The 26378-nt window shown below is 35.6% G+C and overlaps 1 protein-coding gene across 2 annotated transcripts in view; it reads left to right on the top strand.

Annotated features, from left to right (window-relative positions):
• Positions 1-26378, top strand: part of CSMD3 (CUB and Sushi multiple domains 3) — a 544465-nt gene that overhangs the window by 361168 nt on the left and 156919 nt on the right. For both annotated transcript variants that reach the window (XM_071738231.1, XM_071738232.1), the window contains 5 exons: positions 1726-1852; positions 2657-2859; positions 12549-12740; positions 19666-19804; positions 22000-22187. In XM_071738231.1, coding sequence (XP_071594332.1) covers positions 1726-1852; positions 2657-2859; positions 12549-12740; positions 19666-19804; positions 22000-22187 — 849 coding nt within the window. The remainder of the gene's footprint in view (positions 1-1725; positions 1853-2656; positions 2860-12548; positions 12741-19665; positions 19805-21999; positions 22188-26378) is intronic.

Here is a 26378-nt window from a genome sequence, read left to right as displayed (position 1 = left end):
AGACACTTTAATTTACTGCTGCTATTAGAAATTGGCTTAAAAATGCTACTGTTGTTGTTTTACTGTAATTTTATGGAAGAATGTGACACTGACAGGAGACTACTAACATTGTTTTTAAGCAGTTACAGTAATCATAAATCTTAAACATATAGTAAATGTCACAATGAAATACTATCCATGGAATTTGTAGGAAGAAATGTGGTATAATATATATTTCCTTTAACTTGACATCCTTGGAAGAATGTTTAGCGTTGACACTTGGAGGCAAAATTAGGACTCAGGATTGTCTTCAGAGTAGTGATAAGGAGATGTATGATAAAAAGAGGTAAAAAGGGTTTTGCTTTGTTGCTCATGACTGCAACCTGAGGGGATGCTACTTTCTGAGAAGTCACCATTTGCACAGCAGATTCAGCAACCAGCAGCACTGGGGAGCTGGAACGTCACTGGAAAGGCAGAAATAAGCTACTGGGGTCGGAGAGGAAACCTCCAAAACCATAAGAAAACAAAATGGTTATCCTCTGAAAATCAGAAATTACAAACTTGTAGTTGTTCACTAGTCTTGGAGTAAGTGTAATTAATTTTAAAATTTGTTCAGCTTGTCAGTGACTATTTTCTTTACAGGGTTCTCTCTTTGTATCCTTATTGTAACAGAACAATAATAGACTGTTCTATTCTCTGAGTTAAGTAATTAGTTTTTGTTTTATTTTAAAGAGTATATAGGAATTAACAGATTCGGAAAGTCCTTATAAAGACATGAAAGACCACCTGTCTTAGAAAATTGGCTTTGTTATTTCAGAAAATGTATCAAGAGTAGCATTCTATTATATTTTATCATAGAATTCACAGATAATAAAGTAATAAATCTCTCATCTAAGTATTTTAGGTAGTGTTATATAAAAAAAAACAACCTGCATTTTAAGTATTCAAAGAGATCTAGTCAAGGCATTTTTTTTTTGTCTTTCCTCTTCACAAGTGACAAAGCATTAAAGAGACTTTAAAAGGAAAGAAAGCAAAATAGGAGAGTTTTAGGATCTCAGGGATCTACTCTGAAAAAATCATGTTTTTTCAAAGGTTAGGTATTAAGATTACTAAATACTCAGTTTTGCTTAATAACTGGATGAGACCATCTAAAAGGGAGCTACTTACCATCTGTTTTCCTCTAAGAAATACTATAGCTTCACTGTGAAGGCAATTTTTAGTAAGAAGTCTTACAACTCTTTTTTTTTTTTTTTTTTTTCCCTGGGCTGAAAGGCTGATTTTCTCTCTGAATAATTAGCTTTTGTTTAGTATTTTACCTGTTTTTAAGAAAATAAATATTATTCTGTACTTACTAACTTAATATTCTTAATGCAGTTCTGCTCCCTTAGGGTAGTATGACGTTCTTGGTTTGTTTTTGTTTTTTTTTTTCTTTATGTAAGAATCCATGTTCCTTTCATTATATAATGGTGCATTTTCTAATTATCATATTGTATCTAATATTACTAGAAAAACATAGATGCCAAAGGAAAATACAGAAATACTCAGACAAAACCACGTTTACAGGTTTCTTTTCTATGACACTTCAAGTCCTTATATGTTGTCTTACAGTTTTCGGGTGTTCAGTCAGTTTAGTTGTGTTACTTATTCATCAAGGGAGTAGATTTATAAATTGATTGCTCAGCTGATTAGCTGGAAGACCATCTATAATGAATTAAAAATAACACATTACTTAATGTTTTTTATTAGCTGAATGTGGAGGCCGTTTTAAAGGAGAATCATCAGGAAGAATCTTATCTCCTGGCTATCCTTTTCCTTACGACAACAACCTGCGTTGTATGTGGGTGATTGAAGTAGACCCAGGAAATATTGTCAGGTACTGAAAACAAATCTTACGATCTTTTCCACTGTATAGTAAACAAATCTTACCTATACAATGGAGACAAAAGGGATTTAGAATTTTAAATGTAAGATCTTGTGATCAATAGTTTTGGCATTTTAAGTTTGAATATGAAGGTTTGTGTTGAAACTGTCTGTATTGTAATAAACATTGTCTGATGAAGTTCAAGTTTCAAAATCATAGTTTTGTGAAGCACTTACAGATTTTAAGCCATATAATATATGTAGATATGCAAACATACATACGAATTAGAACTGTTAACTGGGAATCTGATTTTAAAATACTTAATAGGAATGCTATTTCAATGCCAAAGTTGTAAGATTGAGTATATAAAACTGATGGAGTCAGCAGAACTGTCCAGTGGAAAAGTCCAATTTTTTTTAAAACCCTGCATTTTAGTAGTTTTTGTAGTTAGACTTTTATTCAACTGTAACTCCTATTGCATAAATTTACAGTTCTGTTTAATTTGTTCTGATGAGAATGTGATCGTTCATACTGTCTTCAGTAAAAAAAAACCAAAAAACTATTTTCTGAAAAGATTGTGTGGGTATGTATAGATAATTTGAATTGCTAGAGTAATACATTATTTCATGATAGAAGAATTCAAATATTGTTAGGTTTTTTCTTTTGTTTTTTGTGCATCCAAAAGTAAAGTGAGAAGCATTATGGAAAATCACCCTTGGAAATCAAAGTTTGTTGCTCTTTTGGTGCAGTTTTGTTGCTATATATAGGTTGTTATATAATATGAAAGCTGACAATAAAACAATGGTATTCTTTCAGCCTCCAGTTTCTTGCTTTTGATACTGAAGCATCCCATGACATTCTACGAGTTTGGGATGGTCCACCTGAGAATGAGATGTTACTTAAAGAAATCAGTGGATCCTTAGTTCCTGAAGGCATTCACAGTACACTCAACATAGTAACTATCCAGTTTGACACAGATTTTTACATCAGCAAATCCGGATTCGCCATTCAGTTTTCAAGTAAGTTTATGACTTTAATTTTTATTTTTTTAATGAAGTAGTTCACTCACAGATAATTTTAGTGCTAGGAATAATTGAAATCAGTGACAACATTTCTGACCTTGTTAGGGAAAGAATGGGCCCAGACATACAGATTTGCTGTAAATCTATATTTTTATCTGGAAAAAAAAAAAAAAAAAAAAAATCCATGTCCTTTTCTAGTTTGTCTTTATTTTTCAAGGACAGCTGGGACAGTGCCAGAATGTTCGTAATCATGACTAGTGGTTTTCACAGAGGAGGTGATGTAAGCACATCAAAGGCTCCATCCTCTTCTAATCGATAAGAATTTCTGCTTTCAGAGCCATCTGTGCAGTTTTCATTCCTGCTGCTATTGCATAGGATGAAGTGGGAAATGGCACTGTGGGAAGAACAGCAGTGTCCTTCTCCCTTTTGCCTTCTACCACAATTTCATCCTATTAAGGGCTGCATGGTGACAAATCTAAACAGTTATTTAAGTGTTATTAAATCCTTTTAGACATTTTTAGTGCTGAAACAGAAGAAATCTTTTATGGTCCATTTTCACTTTTTTCCCCTGGTCAGTGAAATCTATATATTTTTTTTTCAAGATTAGCAAGATCTTTTCTAATAACAATGTTTCTAACACGGGTTGGCACCCCGTGAGAGACTTATTACCTAATTCTGCTTCCTATGCTTGGTAGTTGTTTTAGCCCATGTTTTCCTCTACCCTGATTTTTTCTGTGAGTATGACAGATATATACGAGTACACAGTATCTTGAAGGAAGAACATAGTATATAAATGAGAGGACAAAGTAAAAGATATTTACTTGGTGGTGAAAGAGTGCCTCTGTCCCATCTGCTGTTTTTTGGAGCCATGAGTAGGGTTTTTAATACCTTGGCTGCAAGATATTTTTGCTGTTTTACCACCTTACATTCTTTCATAGCCTGTTTGGGAAAGTCTCACATGTGTATTACAGCTTCAGGCATAGTGCTTCATGAAAGGTAATTGGTTTGTAATGGGGAGAACTTATTAAGGTAGTCCCTTACGGTGTGTGGAAAAAGAGATTATGTGGACTAAGAATGCAGTTGCAAGGAAAAGTGGATGGGACATGGGACTGAAGTCTGAAGAGTTTTTAGTGTGTCATCAGAAAGGAGAGAGATTTCATTTAATTCTCCATGCTCTTGCAGTCTGTTGAGATCCAATGATAATGGTTTAAAGGATCTATGAAGTGTTACTGCCTCAGCATTTCTCTTACACTTCAGTCCAGGTTCACAAAATCCCAGTGATCCTCAAACACTTGTTGTTGCATTGTTTGGGTATATATTCGTTATATAGCACTGCAGATAATTTTTTTTTTTCACTAATAATATTTTAAGTAATATTGATATTTGAAAAATAATGTGAAAGTAACTAAACAACATGAATTCTGCTGTTGCAGCATGGACTTCCTATTTTACTAATCAGGAAAGAAATATAATAGGGGAAAAAGAACTCTTAAAGTTTTTTTCAGTTGTTCAATTACTTCCTTCGAGTAAATAATGCTGTCTGAGTGAAACAGATGGTGTCTGGGTACTTAAGCTACAGTGTAATTAACAAACAGAAAGCTCACACAGGGGAGGTATCTGCTTTTACTTTCCTCTTGCCATTTCATGAAATTGGGTATGAGTATTTAACTGGATTCTTTGCCCTTTTACCTCGAGAGGAATGTTATTCAATGACAACAGGTATTTTATGTTTAAACTTTTTTAAGAACTTGAATACTTTCTTAATCTTTAAACTAAAAATCTTTTTCTAAAAAGTGGATTAACCATGCCTTACTTTAATCCCTTAAAGGTTTTGTTCTTGTTTTATCAACTGTGCATACACAGTTCTTTATCTCTCATTTATTTAGTGAAAATGTTCACCATTGACAATGTAGTATAATTTGAGTTTGAATTCTTTACAAGTCATCCAATATCTACAGAAAACTAATTTGTAACTTTTAACAGAGAGTACAGGTGAGTTAGCATCTTTCACCAGATTAAAGGGAGAGAGGGAGGGAAAGCCTAGGGAAGCTGTAATGTTATATAAACAGTAGGAAGAGAATAGTAATTTAACTATTATTATGTATTACAGCTGGTACTATTGGAATTGTCCCTGTATGTGACTGCCAAATATAATCCTTCACAAGGCACTGAAGTTGTTAATATTTTTGTAAAATATAGGGGATAGGAACAAGAGAATCAAGATGAGATTTTCTTGCCCATTGCCTCAATTAGTCTGTTTTATTTGTTCCTTTAGGTTTACTTTCCTTTTCTAAGGAAGATAAATATATACACATAGTTATCTGAAATAGTAGAACTATTTTCATTATTTTAACATTTGTAATCTCCCTAATTAATTAATGTGGAGGAAATGATTCTGAACTTCTGAGGAGTACTGCACACTTCTCTATGGTTGTGAAACAAAGAGATTCACCTCAGCAACACTTTGGCACTGCTAAGTCAGTATTCCTTATTATAGCACTGGAGTTGCACTGGGGATTCTGTAATTAGTACTAATTTCCTAAATTAATACATATTCATGAAACAAAACAAAGAAATGTTTTACATGGTCACATCTTTCCCAAAAACCTTAGAATTGTAGAACAACTTGGGTTGGAAGGGACCTCTAAAGGTCACCTAGTCCAAGCCCCCTGCAGTAAGCAAGGACACCCTCAACTAGATCAGGTTGCTCAGTCTCACAAACCTCATGTTGAATGCCCCCAGAATGAGGCCTTAACTACCTTCCTTATTCCATTTTTCCACCACCCTCATGGTAAAGAGCTTTCCATAGTCATTATCACTGTATCTGCTTATTGAACTCAGTCTTTATGCATGATCAGTCTATCCTTTGTCTTATCATCTTACCTACCCGAAATGGGTCTATCCAGATGTAGCTTTCTTTATCAGCCCAACCCAAGGGATAGTGCCCCAAGGTGTCCTTATCTATCCACTACACATATTAAGCAACTAGGAAAAGATTTCAAAAGTACATCTCATTCTTCTACTCTATACCCTATCAAGTCAAAAGTCCTAAGTCCTGGGTATCCGTTGACAAGGGTAAGTTTTCTAAGTTAGTAGCAATGTGAATTGCTCTGAGAGGTAGAAGAGAAAGTGATGGCTTTGGGCTTAAATAAGGGAGCTTGGATGGCTCATGTTTTTGTACTTAGCCCCACCATCAAGTATCTGGGACTACTGAAAGTTCAGCCTGTTTTATACATCTAATGTAAGAAAAGAAATTTCACTGCTCATGACTTGACTTTTCATCACTAGAGCAAAAATTTGGTCTAGTATCGTCTTTGATGTGTAGTGTATGATTTTCTTATTGGTTACGTGCAAACCATGACTGCAGAATCTCTTCATATAAACTCTAAAATTTCTTTAAAACAGTGTTTCTTCAGTGGTCTTTGAGATGACACTGAAGGAACACAATAGAAGTAAGGGCCCACAAAACCCGAGAAACAAAGTATAAGAAGGTGTGTATTAAAGCAGAATATTTTGAAAACTCTACATATACATGTAAAAGAAAAAAGAACACACCAAAAATGGGATAAATTGATAGAAAAACAGCTAAAATATGACAGATGTAGCTGACAAGTAACAGGTGTCAGAGGTCTTCCCTTAAAGTAGGAGAGGAGTTAAAATTTGAAAACACATCAGAAGCAATATGGAAAGAGGAGGTGCCTGTTACAGCATATTTTCTCTGAAATGCTGGAGCATAAAGAGCCCAATTCATACTGGAAAAACACCACATAGGTCAGCAGTAACTTCGTTTTGTCAATAATTTTTTTTACAAAATTGGAACTTAGATTTCCTTGACAAGTGATTGAGAAAGAGAAGGGAATAAGCACGTATTTGCCAGGGACACTAGCTGTATTTCTCAGGGTCAGACAGAAGTAATAAGCATTATGAAACATTTTCTTCAGTTGACATTTCTTCATGTCACCAAAATTAAAATAGAAGTTCCCAGAGTAAAAGACAGAGGAAGAGAAATTTAAAAAGTTGAGAGAGAACATTAAAGTGCAAAACATTGGGTAATCATAATCGCGTGTGCTTAGAATAATTGTTTTAGTCCCTTTAAAATGTGACAAGTGTGTAAAATCAGATCAGAATCTACCAAGTTGAAGTTATTTCCATAGTTTTCAAAGGCTTTTGAATATGTTATTGCAGGGAAGTTTCCTCTTCTGGCTTCAACATTTCAGGTGTCATTTATCAGCTATGCAGAAAGGAAGGACCTGTATTCATCTTTCACAGGCCATTATTATTTCACCTTGAGTAACTGACTACTGAGTCACTCAGCATTACAGATTCCATTCTCCTCAGTTTTAAGTGTGCAGTCACAGTTCTGACTAATTAAACAGTACACAATATAGAGCATTTTTGGAGCATCATGAGGCAGTCTGAGCAGAAATAACCTGTAAATGTGTTTTGAGTGTTTGGGAGTTTTTATGTAAATAGATATTCTACTAGTATTTTGTATCATGTAACAGTAACTTGCTTGGATTTCCTTGAAATTCGTCGCTGAGAGGATGATGAGACACTGGAACAGGCTGCCTGGGGAATTTGTGGCTGCCCCCTCCCTGGGAGTGTTCAAGGCCATGTTGGGTGGGGCCTTGAACATCCTAGTCTAGTGGAAGGTGTCCCTGCCCTTGCAGGGGGTTTGGAACTAGATGATCTTTAAGGTTCCTTACAACCCCAGCCATTTTATGATTCTGACTGTCAAATTAGTTATTCTAAAACTGGATGAATAGCCCTTTGCAGATACTTGTGTCAGAAGACTACAGAAAAAGCCTAGAACACTTATGTCAGATACCTACCTCAATGGCTTAATTTTCACTGTATTAATTTCCAGTCTAGCATTATAATTCATGATATTGTTTACTTTGATTACATATAATGATTAAATCCTACAAGTTAGCTTTCAGTGCTTATGTTTAGCACTAATTTATAGCCTCTTCTAAGTGTACTGTGTTGGATTTGCTGGGTGGTTGTTTTCATTGTTGGAGTTGGTGAGTTTTGGCGTTTTTTTTGTTTGGTTTTTGTGGGTTTTTTTTCTGGGGGGGGGGATACTTTTGTTCATATTCACTACAGTTTCATTTAGGAAGACGTTTTGATACTGAAAGCACTTTTTATTTTATTTTTCACTGGATTTCCAGCAACAAAGATCTCTAATTGTGACATTTTTAACCTGGAGATGATTTGAGAATGGATTTAGGAAATTTAAGCATTTTCTTTCTCAGAGTGCTGTTCTATACCTGGTACAGGGTCACTTCCTAACATAGCTTCTTCACTTTTCTGAAGTCAGTGTGATAGCATTTATTCTTTGTCGTGTCTATGCCATAGCAGAACCAGCTTTTCATCAAAAATATTTCCATGCTCTGGTTTGCTGATTTCTTTCAACTATGAGAAGAATCCTTTGGATTTCAGGGTGACTGTTCTTCTATCTGAAATAACTGTTAATGTTCACACTTCTAAATTTAGCCCAGTGCTTTTTGTTTTTGTTTTGCTGAGAGTGGTGTTGGTGTGTGCTTTCTTGGGATTTTTGTTTATGCATGTTTTTCTGTGGGTGGTTGTGGCTTTTTGGGGGAGTTTGCTTTTAGCATCAAGAGGCTTAAAACAAAGAAGCCACTGAATATTTTTTTCAGTTCTGTCAGCTGTTGCCTTTCTTCCAAGTAGCAGATATTTGTAAAAGGAAAACCAACTGTGGGTCTTTCAGTGACGAAAGTATCATTCCTGTCACAGGTTTGCAAATTACATTAAATACTCAGTAATCTATAGTATATGTGTATTTTATGCAGGCAAATACTAATAATGAGTTCCTCCGTGTACAATGCCCTACTAACAGCTTGTATTTACAGAGACCTGGAGGTATGGTATGGATAGCTGGAAGCAGAAAGGAAGTCTTGAAAGAAACAGGTTAATTTATAAGTACTTTTGAAATGACAAAAAAAAAAAAATAGTTGTCTTGGTCAGGTCATTATAAAAAATGAAATTCTAATTATACTGAAGAATGAAATTCCTTAATTTAAACCACAAGCAATGTAGTTTTGCAAAGTCCTTGTAACTTACATACAAAACCTACATACTTGCCCTATATTTACAGATGTAGAGTTTAAAATAGGCTTTGTCTGACTTGTGGCAGAGAGCTCAAGCTGATCTTGTTCTAAATTGGGAATGTCATGTGTCTCGGATAAATGTTTTAAGTTCATATTTCAGTTTCATATGTGTGAAATCTATTCTTGGGATCTGAAAAATCTACTGGTATGTTTTCAAATTTGAACACTACATTAGGTTTCTTAGATAAAATTGTCATTCTAATGGGTCATTTAACTTGAGAATAAAATCCCTAAAAAAAGTGTTTATAATTGTCTATAAAACAAAATAAATGTGGAAGTAAAATATCCTTATATAGAATCGTAAGGTTATATATGAAACTAATTTCTATTTCAGAAAAAGGTTCTTTTTCACTTCCTCACTCTTTTTTTCTCTCTGATTAATCCAATCTCTCATGAAATTCTTCGAGTTTAACTATTGGTTGAAATAGTGCACAAGAAAGTCTAAAGTTTTTCTACTAGTGCCACTGTACAAATTTTTAAAATTATCCGAGCTAAGGTACTTTGAATTAATAGTATATAGCTTGCTTTTCTTTTTGTATTATTCAGCAAAATATATAGTAAAAGATACACAAGTTATGCTGTTTTGTGTAACAAATCTTCCTAACAAATAGTTAGGAAGGCATCAATAAAAGGGCATTACAGTTTGGTCTATATCTGTATACACAATGATATTGTTTAGTCACAGTAGGAAATCAGAGAATGGGGGGGTAAGGAACCCCGGTCATCAAGTAGTAGCCCATGCTTAATAATACAGTTTATCTCTGGCTCTTTTAGGACCAGAATTATGTGCCTTGATTGACTGGATAAGGAGTATAATCTGAATGAAGCTTTCCCTTCCTTGCATTTCTATTATTAGCAATATGAGAACAAAACTGCATGAGAATCACAGAATCAGTTACCTTGGTTGGAAAAGACTTTCAAGATTAACCTAAAACTGACAAGTCCTTAACTAAGCCATACCCCTAAGTACTATGTCTCTACAACTCTTAGGAAGCAAATGTTCCCTTCCTTTTATCTTCCATGCACAAAGAACCATCTCCCAAACCACTGGTCTTGTGGAGGTTCCACCCAGAAAAGTAGTCTCTTCATTCATACATAACATTGGCTTTCAACAGTCCTTTTTTGCAAGCTTACATAGAACTACAGGCAAACTGCAGTGTGACTGACAAATTCATCAACTGATGTTTAAGGGCACAATTTTGAAACTTTGTGAAGGTGACATTTTATGTCTGGAAATATATGGGAAATTCATCCTGAAGAGTAGTATTGAGTTGGTTTTGCAGTATGGTATCTTGTTGCATGTTTGGTGCTAGAAGGAAATGTAAGGAACTGTAATTTAATAATATCTGAAAAATCTTTTTACTTAGTCAGGTGTCAAGAGCTCTGAATTCAGCTCTATCTTAAGAACTCCCAAATTATTTATGGAGTTTTGAAACTACAAGGCTATGATATATACATACAATTTGTCATACTAAAAGACAAAATACAAGATTTAAGACAGGAGCAAACTTCCCCTCTCTTCAGAGGACTTCAGTTCAGCCTGAGTGCAAAATCAAGGACAAGGCAAACCATCAGTGCTGTTCTCTGTTCCACAACTGTATCCTTAACAGTTGCAACAATCCAACAATCCAAGTTGCACACTATTCTGTAAAGAATCAAATTAAACAGATGTGTTTTCACTCAGATCATCTTCATGATATTTTCAGTAGAAATGGTATTGAAACCTAGGTGATAATTAGCAAGATGTTTCAATGTATGAGTAGCCCTTTTGTGTGCTCCAAGATCCTTCTGATTGCTTCCTTCTGAGAAGCTATTCCTATCTCCCTGTGTTCATATACACACGTAAGGTAATACTGCATCTGAAACAGGGATATTCTGGTAAAAAAAAGCTTGAAATGTCCTGTAGTTCAAAAAACACCGTTTCTTAAAACATGCAATCTACATGAAACTAAGATTTTCAAAACACTTCTGTCCTGCTGGAATGAATTTCCAGCATGATTGCATATTGTCACAGTATCCATTTTCTGCTGAGTTGCAGCAATTATCTCAAACCATATGCCTATTAATTTATCTGGGGCCAGGTTTCATACTCAGTGCCAAACCAATGAGACAATGCTTAAGGGATAATAGATGTTCAGATCTGAAGAGTTCTTATTTGTGGAAAAAGTGATATACTTACAAATGGGCCAAAATAGCTCTTAATCTCTAATAAGACATGATAAGAGCAGTGTAGTACATCAGACCATTAAAAAAAATGCATTTTACAAATTAATGTAGACTGACAATGCAAACAGTAAGAAAAAAATTAGGTTATCTTATTAAATCTTTGGTACCTCAGAGCTGTAATATATCTAACAGCAATATCAGATGAAGTTCTTCAGGGACGAACTTGAATCTTCACTGTTCTGCCTACAAAAAAAAGATGAGACTATAGAAGGTGACAGGGCAAACGACAATCCTTAAACCATTTACTGTACCCATGTTTCACCAATTTGGCTACAGAGCTGAAAGAAGCAAGAAGGAGGCTGAAAAACAATGCAAGTATGCAAAAAGGTTGCCATACATGCTAAATTAGGAAAAAAGTATTATCAGATTGGTGTCTTTCTGTCATATCATAAAGTTCAGGTATTACTAAGTGATGTCAGTAGTAATTCTGTATTATAATAGTATAATACCATGGTAGTAATACTAACAGTAATTACAACTTAGTAATAATAAGGTATTAGTAAGTGATTAAAAAACCACAAACCATTTGTAACAGAAGTAGACCTGGGTGTCTCTTTACCTTCTTTTCATCCATATACAGTTCTTCTGCAGAATGATACATTCTAGTAAGAACAATATAATATATGGCTAATAACAAATTTTGTTGCAACAACTTTATCTCTTGAGCATTTCAAGGCTCATTACAAATTCTGTGTAAGTATGACCCCCAGGTCATATAGAACTGATTTCACCATGTTCTAAGTTATTCACAGGACTATTACTTTTATTTGTAGCAAGATTCAAGGCAAGGTGGTATTAAGTTTCTCTCCAGTACGGACAGATCTGACTCGCCAACACTAATCAAAAGATACAGTGCAGTCTGTGTTCTCAGCAGGGAGGAATGCAGATTGATATATGACTGGTTATACTACTGCCTTCAGTCTAAGTTTTCCTTAAGGATTTCTTTCTTACTTCTGACCTATGTTAATGTTCTGAACCTTTTCATATTAGATAAAATTTAACTTCTGTGTGATCTAGCTTTAGTATCCCCAGTGTGAACACTGGGTACTAGGGATTCCCCTACTTTACTTTTTACATATCACAACGCTTCACAGAATTTCTTCTAAAAAAGTTTAGTTGAAAAATTAGATACTTTCAGTAATTAAACCACATGGCAAAAATTAATAGAATAAAAGTAGCAGACTGTTGGATAATTTCTCAGAATTTTAGACGTGAGTAGGAAAAATTTGGATTTGCAGAGCTTTTTTATTAGAAAAATGTAGTGGCATAAAAATAGATTGAAAACCTGACTTTAAAAAAAATTATTTTGTTTTTTCTTTTCTGTGATAGGTTCTGTAGCTACTGCATGCCGTGATCCTGGTGTACCTATGAATGGAACTAGGAATGGGGATGGAAGAGAACCTGGAGACACTGTCATTTTTCAGTGTGACCCTGGCTATGAACTGCAAGGAGATGAGAGAATAACCTGCATTCAGGTAGAAAATCGGTACTTCTGGCAGCCCAACCCACCAGTGTGTATAGGTATGCAGAAAAAAATCAAACCATGCTTTCCTAAATGTAGAATTTCTCATGTAATGAATCATACTGCTTTAGAAACTTTATTTGAAGAACAAATGGATACAAGTACTGCACATACAATAAATTATTGTGTAAAGCTCTAATGAACATGACTAAAATCTTTCCTCTCTAGTTGTTAGCATAATAGGTCTCATCCTTTCCCTCTCAAGGCCATGTAATTTATAATTTGATGATCTGTGACAGAGAAAGCAAGAAAGTCAATGTCAATGACACTATTAGCTTTGCTTAAAACTTGAAAAATGGTGGTAAGTGTGAAGGATTCGGTTAACGTTTCTATGCCTGTACAAAAAATCAAGCAGATGACCTAGTAGATTTATAGATCAGGTACAATTATGTTAGGGCTAAAGAAGGATTGAACGGGAAAGAATGAGAAGATGGTATCCTAATTTCTCTGTCAGTCTTCATGATTTTAGAGAGAGCAACATTTTCATTAGTAAAAGCTATAATGTACCATTTAGTTCTGGAAATACTGTCTCAGCCTCTAATGCTGTTCTGATTAACATAGCTTATATTAAATGGAATTTGAAAGCATGCAGCTTCTTTAACTGAATCATGATGAACAGTAGGAAGAAATTGCAAAGGTCTCTAGAGTACCCTTCCAGTAATCTTTTCTGAGGCAATCCTAATCATTATTATTATCTAGAAAATAAGTAAACCGACACTTCTAAAACCTGATGTAGAGGTAGAGTGATAAATAATCATGGGTTTGCCATATGGCTAGTTTGATAAATAATGTAATCATACTTATTTCCAGTGTGTTCTTTAATATAGTTCAATGTGATAACATGACAGAATGATAAAACATTTTGTCTTGAAGGACAGCCAACTCGAGACTCTGGAAGGATTGTGATAGGCAGCCTGTTCAATAGTATTTTCAAATTTGATGGTGCAGAAAAGAAGTAGTGGGCCACTGCAAGGAAGTAGAATAGAAGTAGAGTAGAGTAGAGTAGATGTTGAATAGGGAAATTGTAGTGGTATAACCTTGAGTCACATTGTTATGAGACACTGTGCTTACTGTCCTGTTCAAAGCCAGAACTGCATGAAATGAATGTGTGAAATAGGAGGGTAAAACAAGGGCACCTAAAGTAGTCAGACAAGAGCCTTTGGGCCCAGAGTGGTGTAGATTAGGCACTTCAACTGGAAGAACATAATATCCTGAAAAGGATTCTTACTGCTCTACTATCCGTGATAGTCTGGTCATGGGCAAGCATGGCCAGAGACTGCAAATACTAGAAACACTTATATAGCTTTAAGTTACTTTCTTGTCTTTATTGTACTTAACTTGATTTTAGCTGTTGAAAAATAAAATCTGCACCCTAATGTGTGTGCATGCATGCTAGTACACACACACCATCCCACCTATGCATGTCTGCAGACAGGTATTTGCAAACATACTACAGTATTGGCTATTCTTCTTACCAAGTCAAAGTGTTATTTTCTCTTTGGTTATTCTAATACTATGCCTTTGGCTTGAGGAGAAGAACTGTCTACGTCATTTGCTGTAAGACTGCAGAAAATATCTATATTGCTGCTCACCTCTTACTATTCTTATATGCCTAAATATGTATTTGATTTTTAATGATAAATGAGCATCTATGGGTGCTTAAGGGGAAAAGTAAAGGCAATTATAAAGGTCTAGATACAGGCCAAATAGTGAATGTATTGTATCATACTGGCCTTTACTTGATATTGCTGTTTAAAAATAATTTTTCAACTAAAAAATAATTACCCTATTATAAAACAGTGCTAGGAGTTTCAATCATTATGAATGCTGAGATTATATTATTTAATATATTAAATGTAGGTGCTCACCTCTTGTTCTGTCCTTGGTATACATGTGAATATAAATGCACTTATTTTCTTAACTGCATGCATCCGTTTGCCTAATACTTGTAAGTTCCACAGCTTACACATAAGCACCTACTTTAAACAGAGCAGCAAGAATGACTTTATGATATTCAGTATATAGTGATATATTGAGTATCTATATTATGAGTATATTGAATATTTATACATATATCAATATGTCATAATATATTGACTTCAAAAACCAAATATCAGGCCAAATATTTTATGTCAATTACCTATGATGTTACATTTTTGGGTAATATAGCTGCTAATAGGCTAAAGTAGAGTGAGGAGAAGTCGGCTTAGAGCCCCAGGATTTCAGAGCTGTCCATTGCAGTTCAGTACACTATGAAGTTCATATATTTTTTTCCAAACTTTTAATATATTCACTTATGTTTCTGTGACTGTAAATCAAAATTCCATATGGTTTACTCTACACATAGCTTCAACATCATCATGGTTAATTGAAAAAAAAACCACAAAACATTGTTTGATGAAAGAATAAAATGCAGTGATAATTCATGAGGTGTACAGTTGTTGCATACACCCATATTATTCTATATTTACATAATATATATTTTATTATTATATATTAGTATTATTTGTTCTTTACACTCCAAAGTGTGTTCTTGAACCTCCTAGTTATTAATGCTCAAAACTGGGTAAATTGTTATTTTTTCTTAATTTTCTACTGCCTTGATTGTTTATATTCTTTCAGTCTTGCACACAATTTTAAGAAAATATTAATTTCAAAGGTAATAGTAGTGGGAGAATTACAAAGAGCTAAATACTGTTTCAACTATTTGAATGGATGTGGAAAATCAGAGATTCTTCTATGCTGAAGATATCCTGACAAACTATAAATCTCAAGGTATGCCTCTGCCAAAAGAGATGGATGTTTCCCCTCATGCTTGTGGTGTCCAAAAGAGATGGATTTTTCCAAAGACTTCACCAGTCCCATGATGTTTAGATGCCAGAATCAGGGGTCACCAGCATTGAGGCCATGCTACTGAGGATGCAGCTGATCTGGGCAGGGCACATCTCCAGGATGGAGGATCACCTCCTCCCTAAGATTGTGCTCTATGGTGAACTTGCCACCAGCTGCCACAACAGAGGAGCCCCAGAGAGGAGATACAAGGACTCCCTGAAACAGTCCCTCAGCTTTGGCCATACTGACTGCCATCAGTGATCCACTCTGGCCTCCAGTCAGGAGACATGGAGACACCATCCATAACAGTGCTTCCTCCTTTGAGAACACATGGAGAATCATTCTCAAGGAGAAAAGACAGCACAGAAAGAACCGTGCCTTGGCTGTCCCCTTACAGGAGACTTTCTGCTGTGCTTTTTGCAGCCTCACTGCCTGCCCCACATGGGCCTTATCAGCCATCAGTGTGCTTGCAGCAAGCCTGGGGAGAGCTCTTCACAAATCTTTGTTCACGGCAAGCCATGAAATACCAGAATCATAATAGAATGGTATGGGTTGGAAGAGACCTTAAAGATCATTTAGTTCCAGCCCCCTGCCATGGGCAGATACACCTCCTGCTAGACTAGGTTGCTCCAAGCCCCGTCCAACCTGCCCTTGAACACTTTCAGGGAGAGGATATCCACAACCTCCCTATGCAACCTATCCCAGTGTCTCACCACATTCAAAGAAAATAATTTCTTCCCAATGGCTCACCTATATCTACCCTCCTCCAGTTTAATAGTAACCCTTGCACTATCACTACATGCCCTTGTAAAAAGTCCCACCCCAGCTTTCCTCTAGGCCCCAAGCTTCAGGTATTGAAAGGCTGCTGTAAGATGTTTTCTGAGCCTTCTCTTCTCCAGGCTGAACAACCCCAGCTCTCTCAGTTTGTCTTCATAGGAGATGTGCTTCAGCCCTCTTTTCATCTTTGTGGTTCACCTCTGGATTAGCTCCAACAGCTCTCTGTCCCTATAAAGATGGTCACAGAAGTGGTCACAGTACTCCAGGTGGGGTCTCACAGGAGCAGAGCAGAGGGAGAGGATCACCTCCATTAGCCTGATGCCCACACTTCTTTTGGTGCAGCCCAGGATACAGTTGGCTTTCTGGGCCACAAGTACATATTGCCAGCTAATGTTGAGCTTATTAACCAACATCCTCAAGTTCTTCTCTTCTGGGCTATTCTTAATCCATTCTCTGTCCAACCTGTAACTGTGCTTGGGATTGCCCCAGCCCAGATGTGTTCACCTAGTTTACTCAGGGATAACATTAAAATACAGGAATGGAAAATGTCTTTTTAGGATTCAGGTTTACTGTACATTTAAGTGAAGTAAGGATTGTCTCCCAGAAGTTTCAGACTTTCTCAGAAATACATAGGTCATTTGCTTTAAATGTTTTTGTTAATTGCTGCTTGATTATGTCTGTTTCTGTTATTTTGTTTTAGCAAGGTCTTGGTTTCCACTTTTATATCTGCGGATGGGATTGATTGTTTTTTTAATGAAACCATACATTCTGTTTCTTTTGTGAAGTTGTATTTCAGTGAATAAATAATGAAAGCCACAAAGTTTGGAAATAGAACTTTGTTTCCTTCCAGAAAGACCAGGTAGTTTTCAGATAAAAAGCAATCCAAACTGTACTTATTTTCATGGAAACAATGAATGTTTCATCATCATACAGACAGACCATCTGGCTCAGTGCATTCTTACCACTGTGTCTACACAGAGGCTTATAAGGACAGGTTGGCGTAACCTACATCTAGTTTTCATTGTTAAATGTATTAGAAATACATTTTTATACTGTGTTGACATTAGCCTTTCTTTCTAGATGGACTATTATACTGATTCTGTAAATTCGCATTTAGCTATCCGTTGGTCCTTTTTAGTATAAGAAAAATATGTAAAAAGTACAAAGACTGTAAATGTGGGTACATTCATATACTAAGGTTTTTGATTTGAATTCTTAAATTAGGTGATTTATTTCGTGTGAAAGTACAGTGTATATTTTCCACTCAGTTGATTTATACATATACATAAAATCTTTGTCTGTAGAGATCATCTTGAGTGCCATCACATGACACGTACAGGACCCAGATAATCAGGTCCAGTCATCGTGGGTTTATGAAAAAAAAGGTCCTGATTAACCAATCTGATCTCCTTCTATGATAAGGTGACTCAGTCAGTGCATGAGGAAAAGGCTGTGGATATTGTCTACTTAGACTGTACTAAAGCCTCTAACACAGTTTCCCACAGCATTCTCATGGACAAAATTTCTGCTCATGGTCTGAACTGGTGTACACATCCCTGGGTAAAAATCTAGCTGAATGGCAGGGCCCAAAGAGTTGTGGTGGATGGAGTTATATCCAGTTGGTGGCTGGTCACAAGTGGTTTTCCCCAGGGCTGAGTATTTGGGACCAGTTCTTTATCAATATATTTATATTATATAAAATGATCACGACAAGGGGATCAAGTGCACCCTCAGTAAGTTTGTGGATGTCACAAAGTTGGCTGGGAGTGTTGATCTACTTGAGGATAGGGAGGCTCTGCAGGACCTGGACAGGCTGTACCCCGATGGTCAGCTAATTGTATGAGGCTGAACAAGACCAAATGTCAGGTCCTGCACTTGGGTCTCAGCAGCTCCATGCAACACTGCAGGCTTGGGAAAAGTGGCTGGAAACCTGCCCAGCAGAAAAGGACCTGTGGGGTGCAGTTTGACAGGCTGTTGGCAATGAGCCAGCAATGTGAGTGTGCCCAGGTGGCAAAGGAGGCCAACAGCATATTGACTTGTATCAGAAGTAGTGTGGCCAGCTGGACTAGGGAAGTGATTGTTTAGGGAAAGGTTTTACAGCCCTCTGATAATTTTTGTGCCATCCTCTGTTCTTACCACTTGCGACAAGTATCTGAAAGTAGGTTGTAGTAAGTCTGGTGTCAGTCTCTTCTCTCAAGTCTGATAGGGTGAGGAACAGTCTCACGTTGCACCAGGAGACATTCAGAATAGATATTAGGCAAAAGCATAATCAAGGATTGGAACAGGCTGTGCAGGGAAGTGGTTGAGTCATCATAAAGTATTCAAAAGATGTGTTGCACTAAGTGTTGCACTTAAGAGGCATGGTTTAGTGGTGGTTTTGGCAGTCTTAGGTTAATGGTTGGACTCTGATTTTAAAGGTCTTTTCCAACCTAAATTATTCTATAATGCTATAAGTGATTTAAATAACCTTTGATTTTACAGAATCTCTGTTGCATAAAACCTGGATGATAATTCCTTTCCCTGGAACTGCAAATGATCGCTTTGTAGAATTCACAAAATGATTAGTCTTTATAAAACTTACCTAAAATCTTTTGAATAAAATTTAAGAAATTCTTTCAAATATGATCTTTAGAAAACATGCATATTCTATAATTCTTGTATGAAGTTTCAGTTATAAAATGCTGAATTACACAACTTCTGGAGGGTGGCGATAATTTCATTCTTTTTATCATGCATATAATTTCTGTACAACAAACATTTAGGAACCTGAAATGTGTGTGCTTAGCACGTATTTTATATGTCTCTGTGTTTGAGAGCTGAATTTACTAGAATGGTTACTTTACTTCCATTTATATTATATCAGTCTTGATATGCATTACTAATCAGTGCTGTCAGGTGAAAATATAGGTTGCTACAGTATCAGTTTAAGCAGACTGTATTTCATAACCTATGTAGCTTCTTTTAGAATGCTTTTAACAAGAAGTAGAAGTGGAATGCTTATCCACTCAAGGTTTTTTATGTCTGTAGCCAGATCATTTTTCAAATTCACAATATTTTCAGAATAACCTTGACACAATGTTATGCAAGCAAATAAAAGGACATGAAGTTCAAAAATAATCTCTTAACTTAGTAGCATTAGTATTTGTCTAAGGAGAAATGTGAATACATTTTTTGTTTCTGTTAAACCTTTGTAGATACTTCACTTGTTTCTTGTTTAACTTTTGGAGGACATTAAATGTCAGTGAACAGATTGCTGGTACTTGCTTCTTTTTCTCTTACCTTGTTTCCTCAATTCCAATTTATTTTTATTCACAGCTCCCTGTGGAGGAAACTTGACTGGTTCATCAGGTTTTATTCTTTCACCAAACTTCCCTCATCCTTATCCTCACAGCAGAGATTGTGACTGGACTATCACTGTTAATAATGATTATGTTATATCACTAGCATTTATCAGGTAAACTGCTACTTGCTCATAATTTTTGAAGTCATGTTTGTAACTTTATTATTGGCAGTTCTTTGGAGATTTGCAGTTAACGTGTACACTTAATATCACCTTAAGGGGTTAGTAATTATTAAATTTTTTAGCAGTCTCACTGAATACAATAGAATTGAAATGCACTCAATAAAAATTTAAAAATTATTTATTTGTTAAATCAGTTGCAAGCACTGTCAGTTTAAATCCGCAGAGCTTGAAGTGGATGGTGCTGAATTTACCAAAATTTTCTTCTTGAGAAGGCAGCATGTAGTAACTCACTGAATCATCCCCAGCCCAAGACAGTGGTCTTTAATGAAGAAGCCTATTGATTCATCTTTTATATGAGACACTCAGATGCTATTTAAGCAAAATTGCAAAAGTAATCCTCATATGTAGTTGTATTAGTCTGTATCATTTCAGGGTACTTCAGCAGGATACTTCCTGTTGTTCTGGTTATTATATGGATTTGTTTTAGCATTTTCCTTTATTACAATACAAGATCAAATTGAGCTTAATAGAGTCCATAGAGGAGCTTTTGCTGTCTGCATTGTATGCAGCCCATAAAGTAGATTAATATACATGTGTGAAAAATATAAATCCCAGATGGGGCATATGGTGATGCCACAGAAAAGTTAAAAATTGTAGTTGTAATGTCCCATCAAATTAAGTCCTTCTTATGCTGGACAGTCTGCAATAGTGTTTTTATTGTTCTAATCAGTGATAATGAGTTTACTGTTAGTCATATATAGTCATATATATATATATGTCATATGGTTCTCTATTCTTGTTGTTTCAGGGATATAGTATGTCTTGAATTATTCCTTCCAAGCAGAATAATCACATAACCATATTTACATAAATAAAAATATAACTAATCTGTTGATGTTGCTAAGCAACTTTCTACTATGGAGTGTCACTTCTTGGGTTGTTACATTTCAAGATAAATTTCAGGAATATTTTGCTCTTTATATTATGCACTTATATATAAGAGATTCTCCACCTTAGAAAAAAACCAATATTAATGTGACTCAGCATAGTAAGTGAACAGTTTATAGATCCAAAATATTGCCAAGCTGTTCTTAAAATCTGGACAGTTGCTGTAATTCTTAACAGAAGCTGAAAAGCTTAGTGTTGGTCAAAGCAGATTGCTTACTTACTGAGCCTCGCTTCACTTCAGACACACAGACTGTTCCAGACTCAGAAAAAACCCTTCCTGTATAAGATGAACTGTGGATACTCCACCGAGTACTGTTGAATATGCTTTTGAGTGGGACTTACTCCAGGTAGCCCTTTTAAACACAAGGCAAAATATGGCATATTTTATAAGAGCTGTTGACTTGGATATCTTTTGTAAGGAAATATTTTTTAAATAATCCAGATATTAAAAAATATTTTACCTGAACCAGCAGTATCAGGATTTTAATGCATACATTTACTTTAATCAGGAGCTGGTGTCAAGTAGAGGTAAAAAAATTTGAGAGGCTGCATTTTCATTCCTTTACTAGCAATCTTTTTTTACACTTTTTTGGTACATGAGACAATCTTATAAATAAATTTGGTTCACTCTTTGCCCTTAACTAAAATTAAGTTAAAAATTACCTAATTATGTTAGGTAATTAACTATAGTTATGTAGCTAACTAAAGTAATTAATTGATTTTTTTAATGAATTAAAATTAAGTTCAAAAGAAAATATGATCTTTAAATACTGCACCTTTTCTTTTAAAATTATTTTAGGCAGCATCCTTCTTGATCTTAGGGTTACTGGAGGCTGCCTGAAAGTGTTCAGTCTGACTGAAAGCTGTGTATGCTCTACTCTGCAGCTGACTGAGTTATAAAAGGCATTTCTAGCACAGATTCCAGTAGATCTACATTGTTGTTTTTTTCCTAAAGCTCTAGAAATACTATTACTAGCTTTTTTCTACTCAAAAAAATTTTCTTTCTGGCTATCAGCAAAAAAAAAAAGAAAAAAAAAAATTTCTAAGCAGAGATGGAATAATATAATATTTCTGTTGTTTTCTAATGTAACACTTCTTCAAAATATTCTGATAATGGAGGGCTTTTTTTTTTCCTTTTATTAAAACAGTGATAGTGGAATTTTATTTAACTAGTAAGAGTGAAAACATTAGGCAAAGCATATTCTAATATTTCTATATTTCTCTTTTTTGTTCTGCAGCTTCAGTATAGAACCAAATTATGATTTTCTTTATATCTATGATGGGCCAGATGGTAATAGCCCACTGATTGGGAGTTTCCAAGATAGCAAGCTGCCAGAGAGGATAGAAAGCAGTTCAAATACCATGCATCTGGCTTTTCGGAGTGATGGATCTGTTAGTTTTACAGGATTCCACCTAGAGTACAAAGGTAGGTCAAATTATTTTTCTTTTTGGTTATAAAAATTCAATCAATGAGTGTAAATTTTCATCCAGTTTACTTTCTTTAATTTTTCTTCCCGGTAATGTTTTGATTTTGCCTAAGAGTATGATCATGTGTATTATCTATACATTAAAAATGTAATTTTATGAGAGTAGTAATTTAAGATAAAGCTTGTATTATAATTTCTCTTAGCTGTTACATGATAATATTAAATGTACTGTATCAAAGAAAAGGCAATAGTTTAAATGTTTCAAAAATAATGATGCAGTAACAAAAAGTAACAGCATATATAAAATTAAATTAGCCAAAATTATTAATGACATTATTGAGGAGAAAAATCTTAATAGAATGCTTTATCACCCAAATGTCTTTTCCACTTACAATGTGTGACTGGGCAGGAAACAAGCAGAGCAACAGACTTGAAGGAGGAATTATCAGTGTTGTGATACTTCATAAATAGGAAGGAAAAAGCAGAGGAAAGTAAAGAATGGATTTAAAGTGTACACCTGAGGAGTTCTGAACAACCTTGAATAAGAGCTCCCATTTTTTTAAGGATTAACATTTTCAAGAGCAGAGGATTGTTACTTTAGCTGAGGAAAAAAAACCATAGGTGATAGTGCTGCAGGTGCCTGAAGGACCAGCTGGCAAGAGAGTAGAGGTGATAACTGAAAGAAACAGCCCTGATATTCAGAGGGAATTGTAACCAGTCCAGTAGCTGCCACAAGAATAGTGTGGTTTCAGATAAACAATCAAAGGGATAGATTGAGTATGTTAATGACAATTTTTTTAAGCAGGTGATCCACCAGTAAACTAGGGCAAATTCCCCGCTGGAATGGTTACTCTCCACTGGGGCTGAAGACATAATGAAGGGAAAATGGAAAATAGCCTTTTACCAATTTTCACTGGTATGTTTTGTTCCCAGTACTCCCTGAACTTACTAGTAGCGTGTGTGGGAGTGCAACATTTCCTAATGTAGACAACCAGTTCAGCCATCTGGTTGTCTGTATCTCCGTTGGGACAGACAAGATGCACCCTGGAGTGTTGAGGAATCTGGTTGATGCCTCTGCAATACTGCTTTTCATCATCTTGAAAGGTCATGGCAGTCACAGTATTTCCTGGTGACTGGAAAAGATAGATTTCTTGTGCATCTTGAAGAAGAATGAGAACAAGACTTTGGGAAGAAGTAGGCAAGTCATTTAAAACTCAATCCCAGAAAGATTATGGAGCAAAACCACCTGGAAACCATTTCCAAAACAAAGGACAGTTAGCTGTTTGGGAACAGCCTCCATGGATTTACCATGAGGAATAGTGCCCAACCAACAAATCTGTTAGATGAAAGGCTGGGTGGACAAGGAGCGAGCAGTGGATATTCAATACCATGACTTCAGAAAGGCTGAACCACAGGCTGGTTAAGTGTACATGGGTAGAAAATTGTTTGGTTGATAAGCTCAGACTCTTGGCTAACATTAATTGTGACTAATAATGTGAGAAGTGTTCTCTTTATTGATGACATGGATGATGGGACAGTGTCTGTGGGCAACATCAGTGTACAGAAAGGTATCAGTACTCTGGAAGGTAACATTAGTATTCAAAAGGATCTTAGGCTGGAGAGGCTGACAGGAGCCTCTTACAACGGCAAACGGAAAGTCCTGCATCTTCATGGAATTCCATTCAACACTGAAGTCTGGGGGCTGACTGAATAGGGTAAAGCTCTGCAGAAAAGGATCTGGAGGTCCTTGTATACAAATTGACCTTGAGCCAGTGGTGTCCTTGGGGTAAAGAAGGCAAGCAGCCCTCTAGGCTGAGAGTGGAAGATGGGAAGCAAGGGCTGAATCAACAGATCAAGGCAAGTGATTCTTCCCTCTGGATCCTCTGATATCACACCTGGAGTACATTTAAGAGCTCACCAGCGCTGGAACAATTTTGTCACACAGAATTAAGTACAGTCCAATGCACAGTCACCAAGTTGATTAGGAGGGTGGAATGTAAAACATACAAGGAGAGGCTGAAGGAACTATATGCTTCAGCTACCTAATGAGAGCATATAGAAAAGATAAAGCCAGATTCTTCTCAGGGGCACACCGTGATGAGATACAACTGACAAGAATTACAACAAGAGCTAATTCAATAAGATATTAAAAAAAAAAAATCACTCTGAGAGAAGTCAAGCAGTGGAACTGATTACCCTGAGATCATGTCATCTGAATTGTTTGAAATTGTAACTGGACTGGACAAAGGCCTTATCAACATAATGAAATTTGTGCTGCTTTACATGGGTTTTGTGCTACATCTTTGCCAACCTAAACTGCTCTGATGCAATGAACTAAACTTTTTCACACAGCTGCAGTTGTGTCCTATGTGTACACTAATCCTGCTTTAAGTAGCAGTAGTACTCAAGTTATAACTCATTGACAAGCTGTATTTTTCAGATGCAAATCTCAGACCTGCCCCGTGTCTTGGGTCTGGTCTGTAATAATTTTTTTGTTGGTGTTGGTCTTCCCTTCCTCCCTTAATTTGTATTTTATAGTGGAGGAGGAACTTCTTAGTTCTAGCAAGTGCTCTAGGAATAATTATGGAATTTTGCTATCATTAGGTATGCCTGTAGTATTCTCTTTAAGAAGTTTATTATGGCTTTGCTCTCTGTAAGACTAAGCAATGGAGTAGGAAGTCATCAAGCTCTGGAAAAAGCACCTGCCTCTCTTGGCTTTCATTGTTTCCATGCATGGAGATGCAAGTTTTCTAGAGGGCTTTTGGCATTGTTACCATCTGTTACCCAACAGTCTTCCTTGCTGAACTTGAGATTATGGCAGCACATGTCACTACCTGTTTTCAGCCTGTATTTCAGAAGTCTTAAGTGATCCAGTGGTATGCCAAAGATATCATAAAAGAAAGTTTTTCTTTAAATTTGTTGCAAAATTTTATATGGGCAAAAGGAATCTATACCATGTATACACAAAGAATAAAATTTTGCCGTAACTCAAATCTTAACTGTCTAATGAAACAAGTATTTCTAGTCTCTACCTAATTATTAAAATAATGTTTTTTAATGATACTAGAGAAAAAAGTCTTCATAATAACACAGCTAAAAATGTAGCACACATACTTTCCAGCATTTTGTCTGATGTTCTGAATTTAGTCAGTGGTCTTCAGTTTTTTCAGATTAATGATACTAGTATTCTTGGGAAAGAAAGGGAGGGGGCTATAGGGATCTGCAGTTCTTCAGTTGAAGCAATGGGACTTTTTAATGTTGAAGGATTTTCCGTCCTATCTTCTGGGATCACTTCTTTTTGCTAATTTGCTAATGCAGTCTTTTGTTACTGGTTCTCAGGTAGACCTTATGAATCTTTCTACCAAGTTTGACTTCCTTTTTTATATATTGCAGCGTAGTGTACTGACTTCCTTTACAATTTCAGTTAGCAGCTACTTCAGATTTGCAGAAGTAGCTGAAGGTGCTAAGAATTTCAGGCTTTATTTTTCAGAATAGTTACTAAGAAACTGTATTTCTATAGTGACATTGTTATTGTTTAGTCAGCAACTTCAGGAGTCTGTCACAACTGTACCTTTGAGGAAAAGAAAATTACAGGACTGTGATTTTTCCCTAGAGAAAATTTGTGCTGTGACAGATCATGTCTTTCCTCAGTTTTTGATTTATGTACCAGACATAATAGTTTAATTTGTCATCTCTCCTTATTTTCTCATGTTGTATTAATTACCTTATCCAAGGATCATCTATAATTAAAAAAATGTGGATTTCTTACCATAAACTCGAGTGATGTTTTCACAATATCAGTTGTATAACAATAGAAACACATTAATACCTGTTTAGTAAGACCAAAAAAAAAAAAAAATCATGCTATTTTCAAAATGTGAATATGAAATAAATGTGAGGTTTTTTCTTTTTCAAATTGAGAATTTGGACTTGAAAAAATTTTCAGTTTGCCCCAGGGTCTGCCAGGCTTCTCAAATGACAGAGTTGTTGCTAGTATAGCAGTTACTTATATCTATAGAATATCTTAAAGACTCTCTAGTATATTGTATCTTTCAACTCCTGATTTCCACACAAATTTCTGAACTTGACTGCTCAAAAAGTTTTATTCTTTCTTTTTGTAATGTCACACTGTATTTTGAAGCCTCATCATTCAGAACAGGTGACAGATATTACAAGTACCACACTACAAC

This window comes from Heliangelus exortis, chromosome 2 (genome assembly GCF_036169615.1).
Source record: "Heliangelus exortis chromosome 2, bHelExo1.hap1, whole genome shotgun sequence".
In the NCBI taxonomy this organism is placed as follows: Eukaryota; Metazoa; Chordata; class Aves; order Apodiformes; family Trochilidae; genus Heliangelus; species Heliangelus exortis.
Note: the sequence above shows the minus strand (reverse complement) of the source record. Positions and strands in the feature narration are given on the sequence as shown.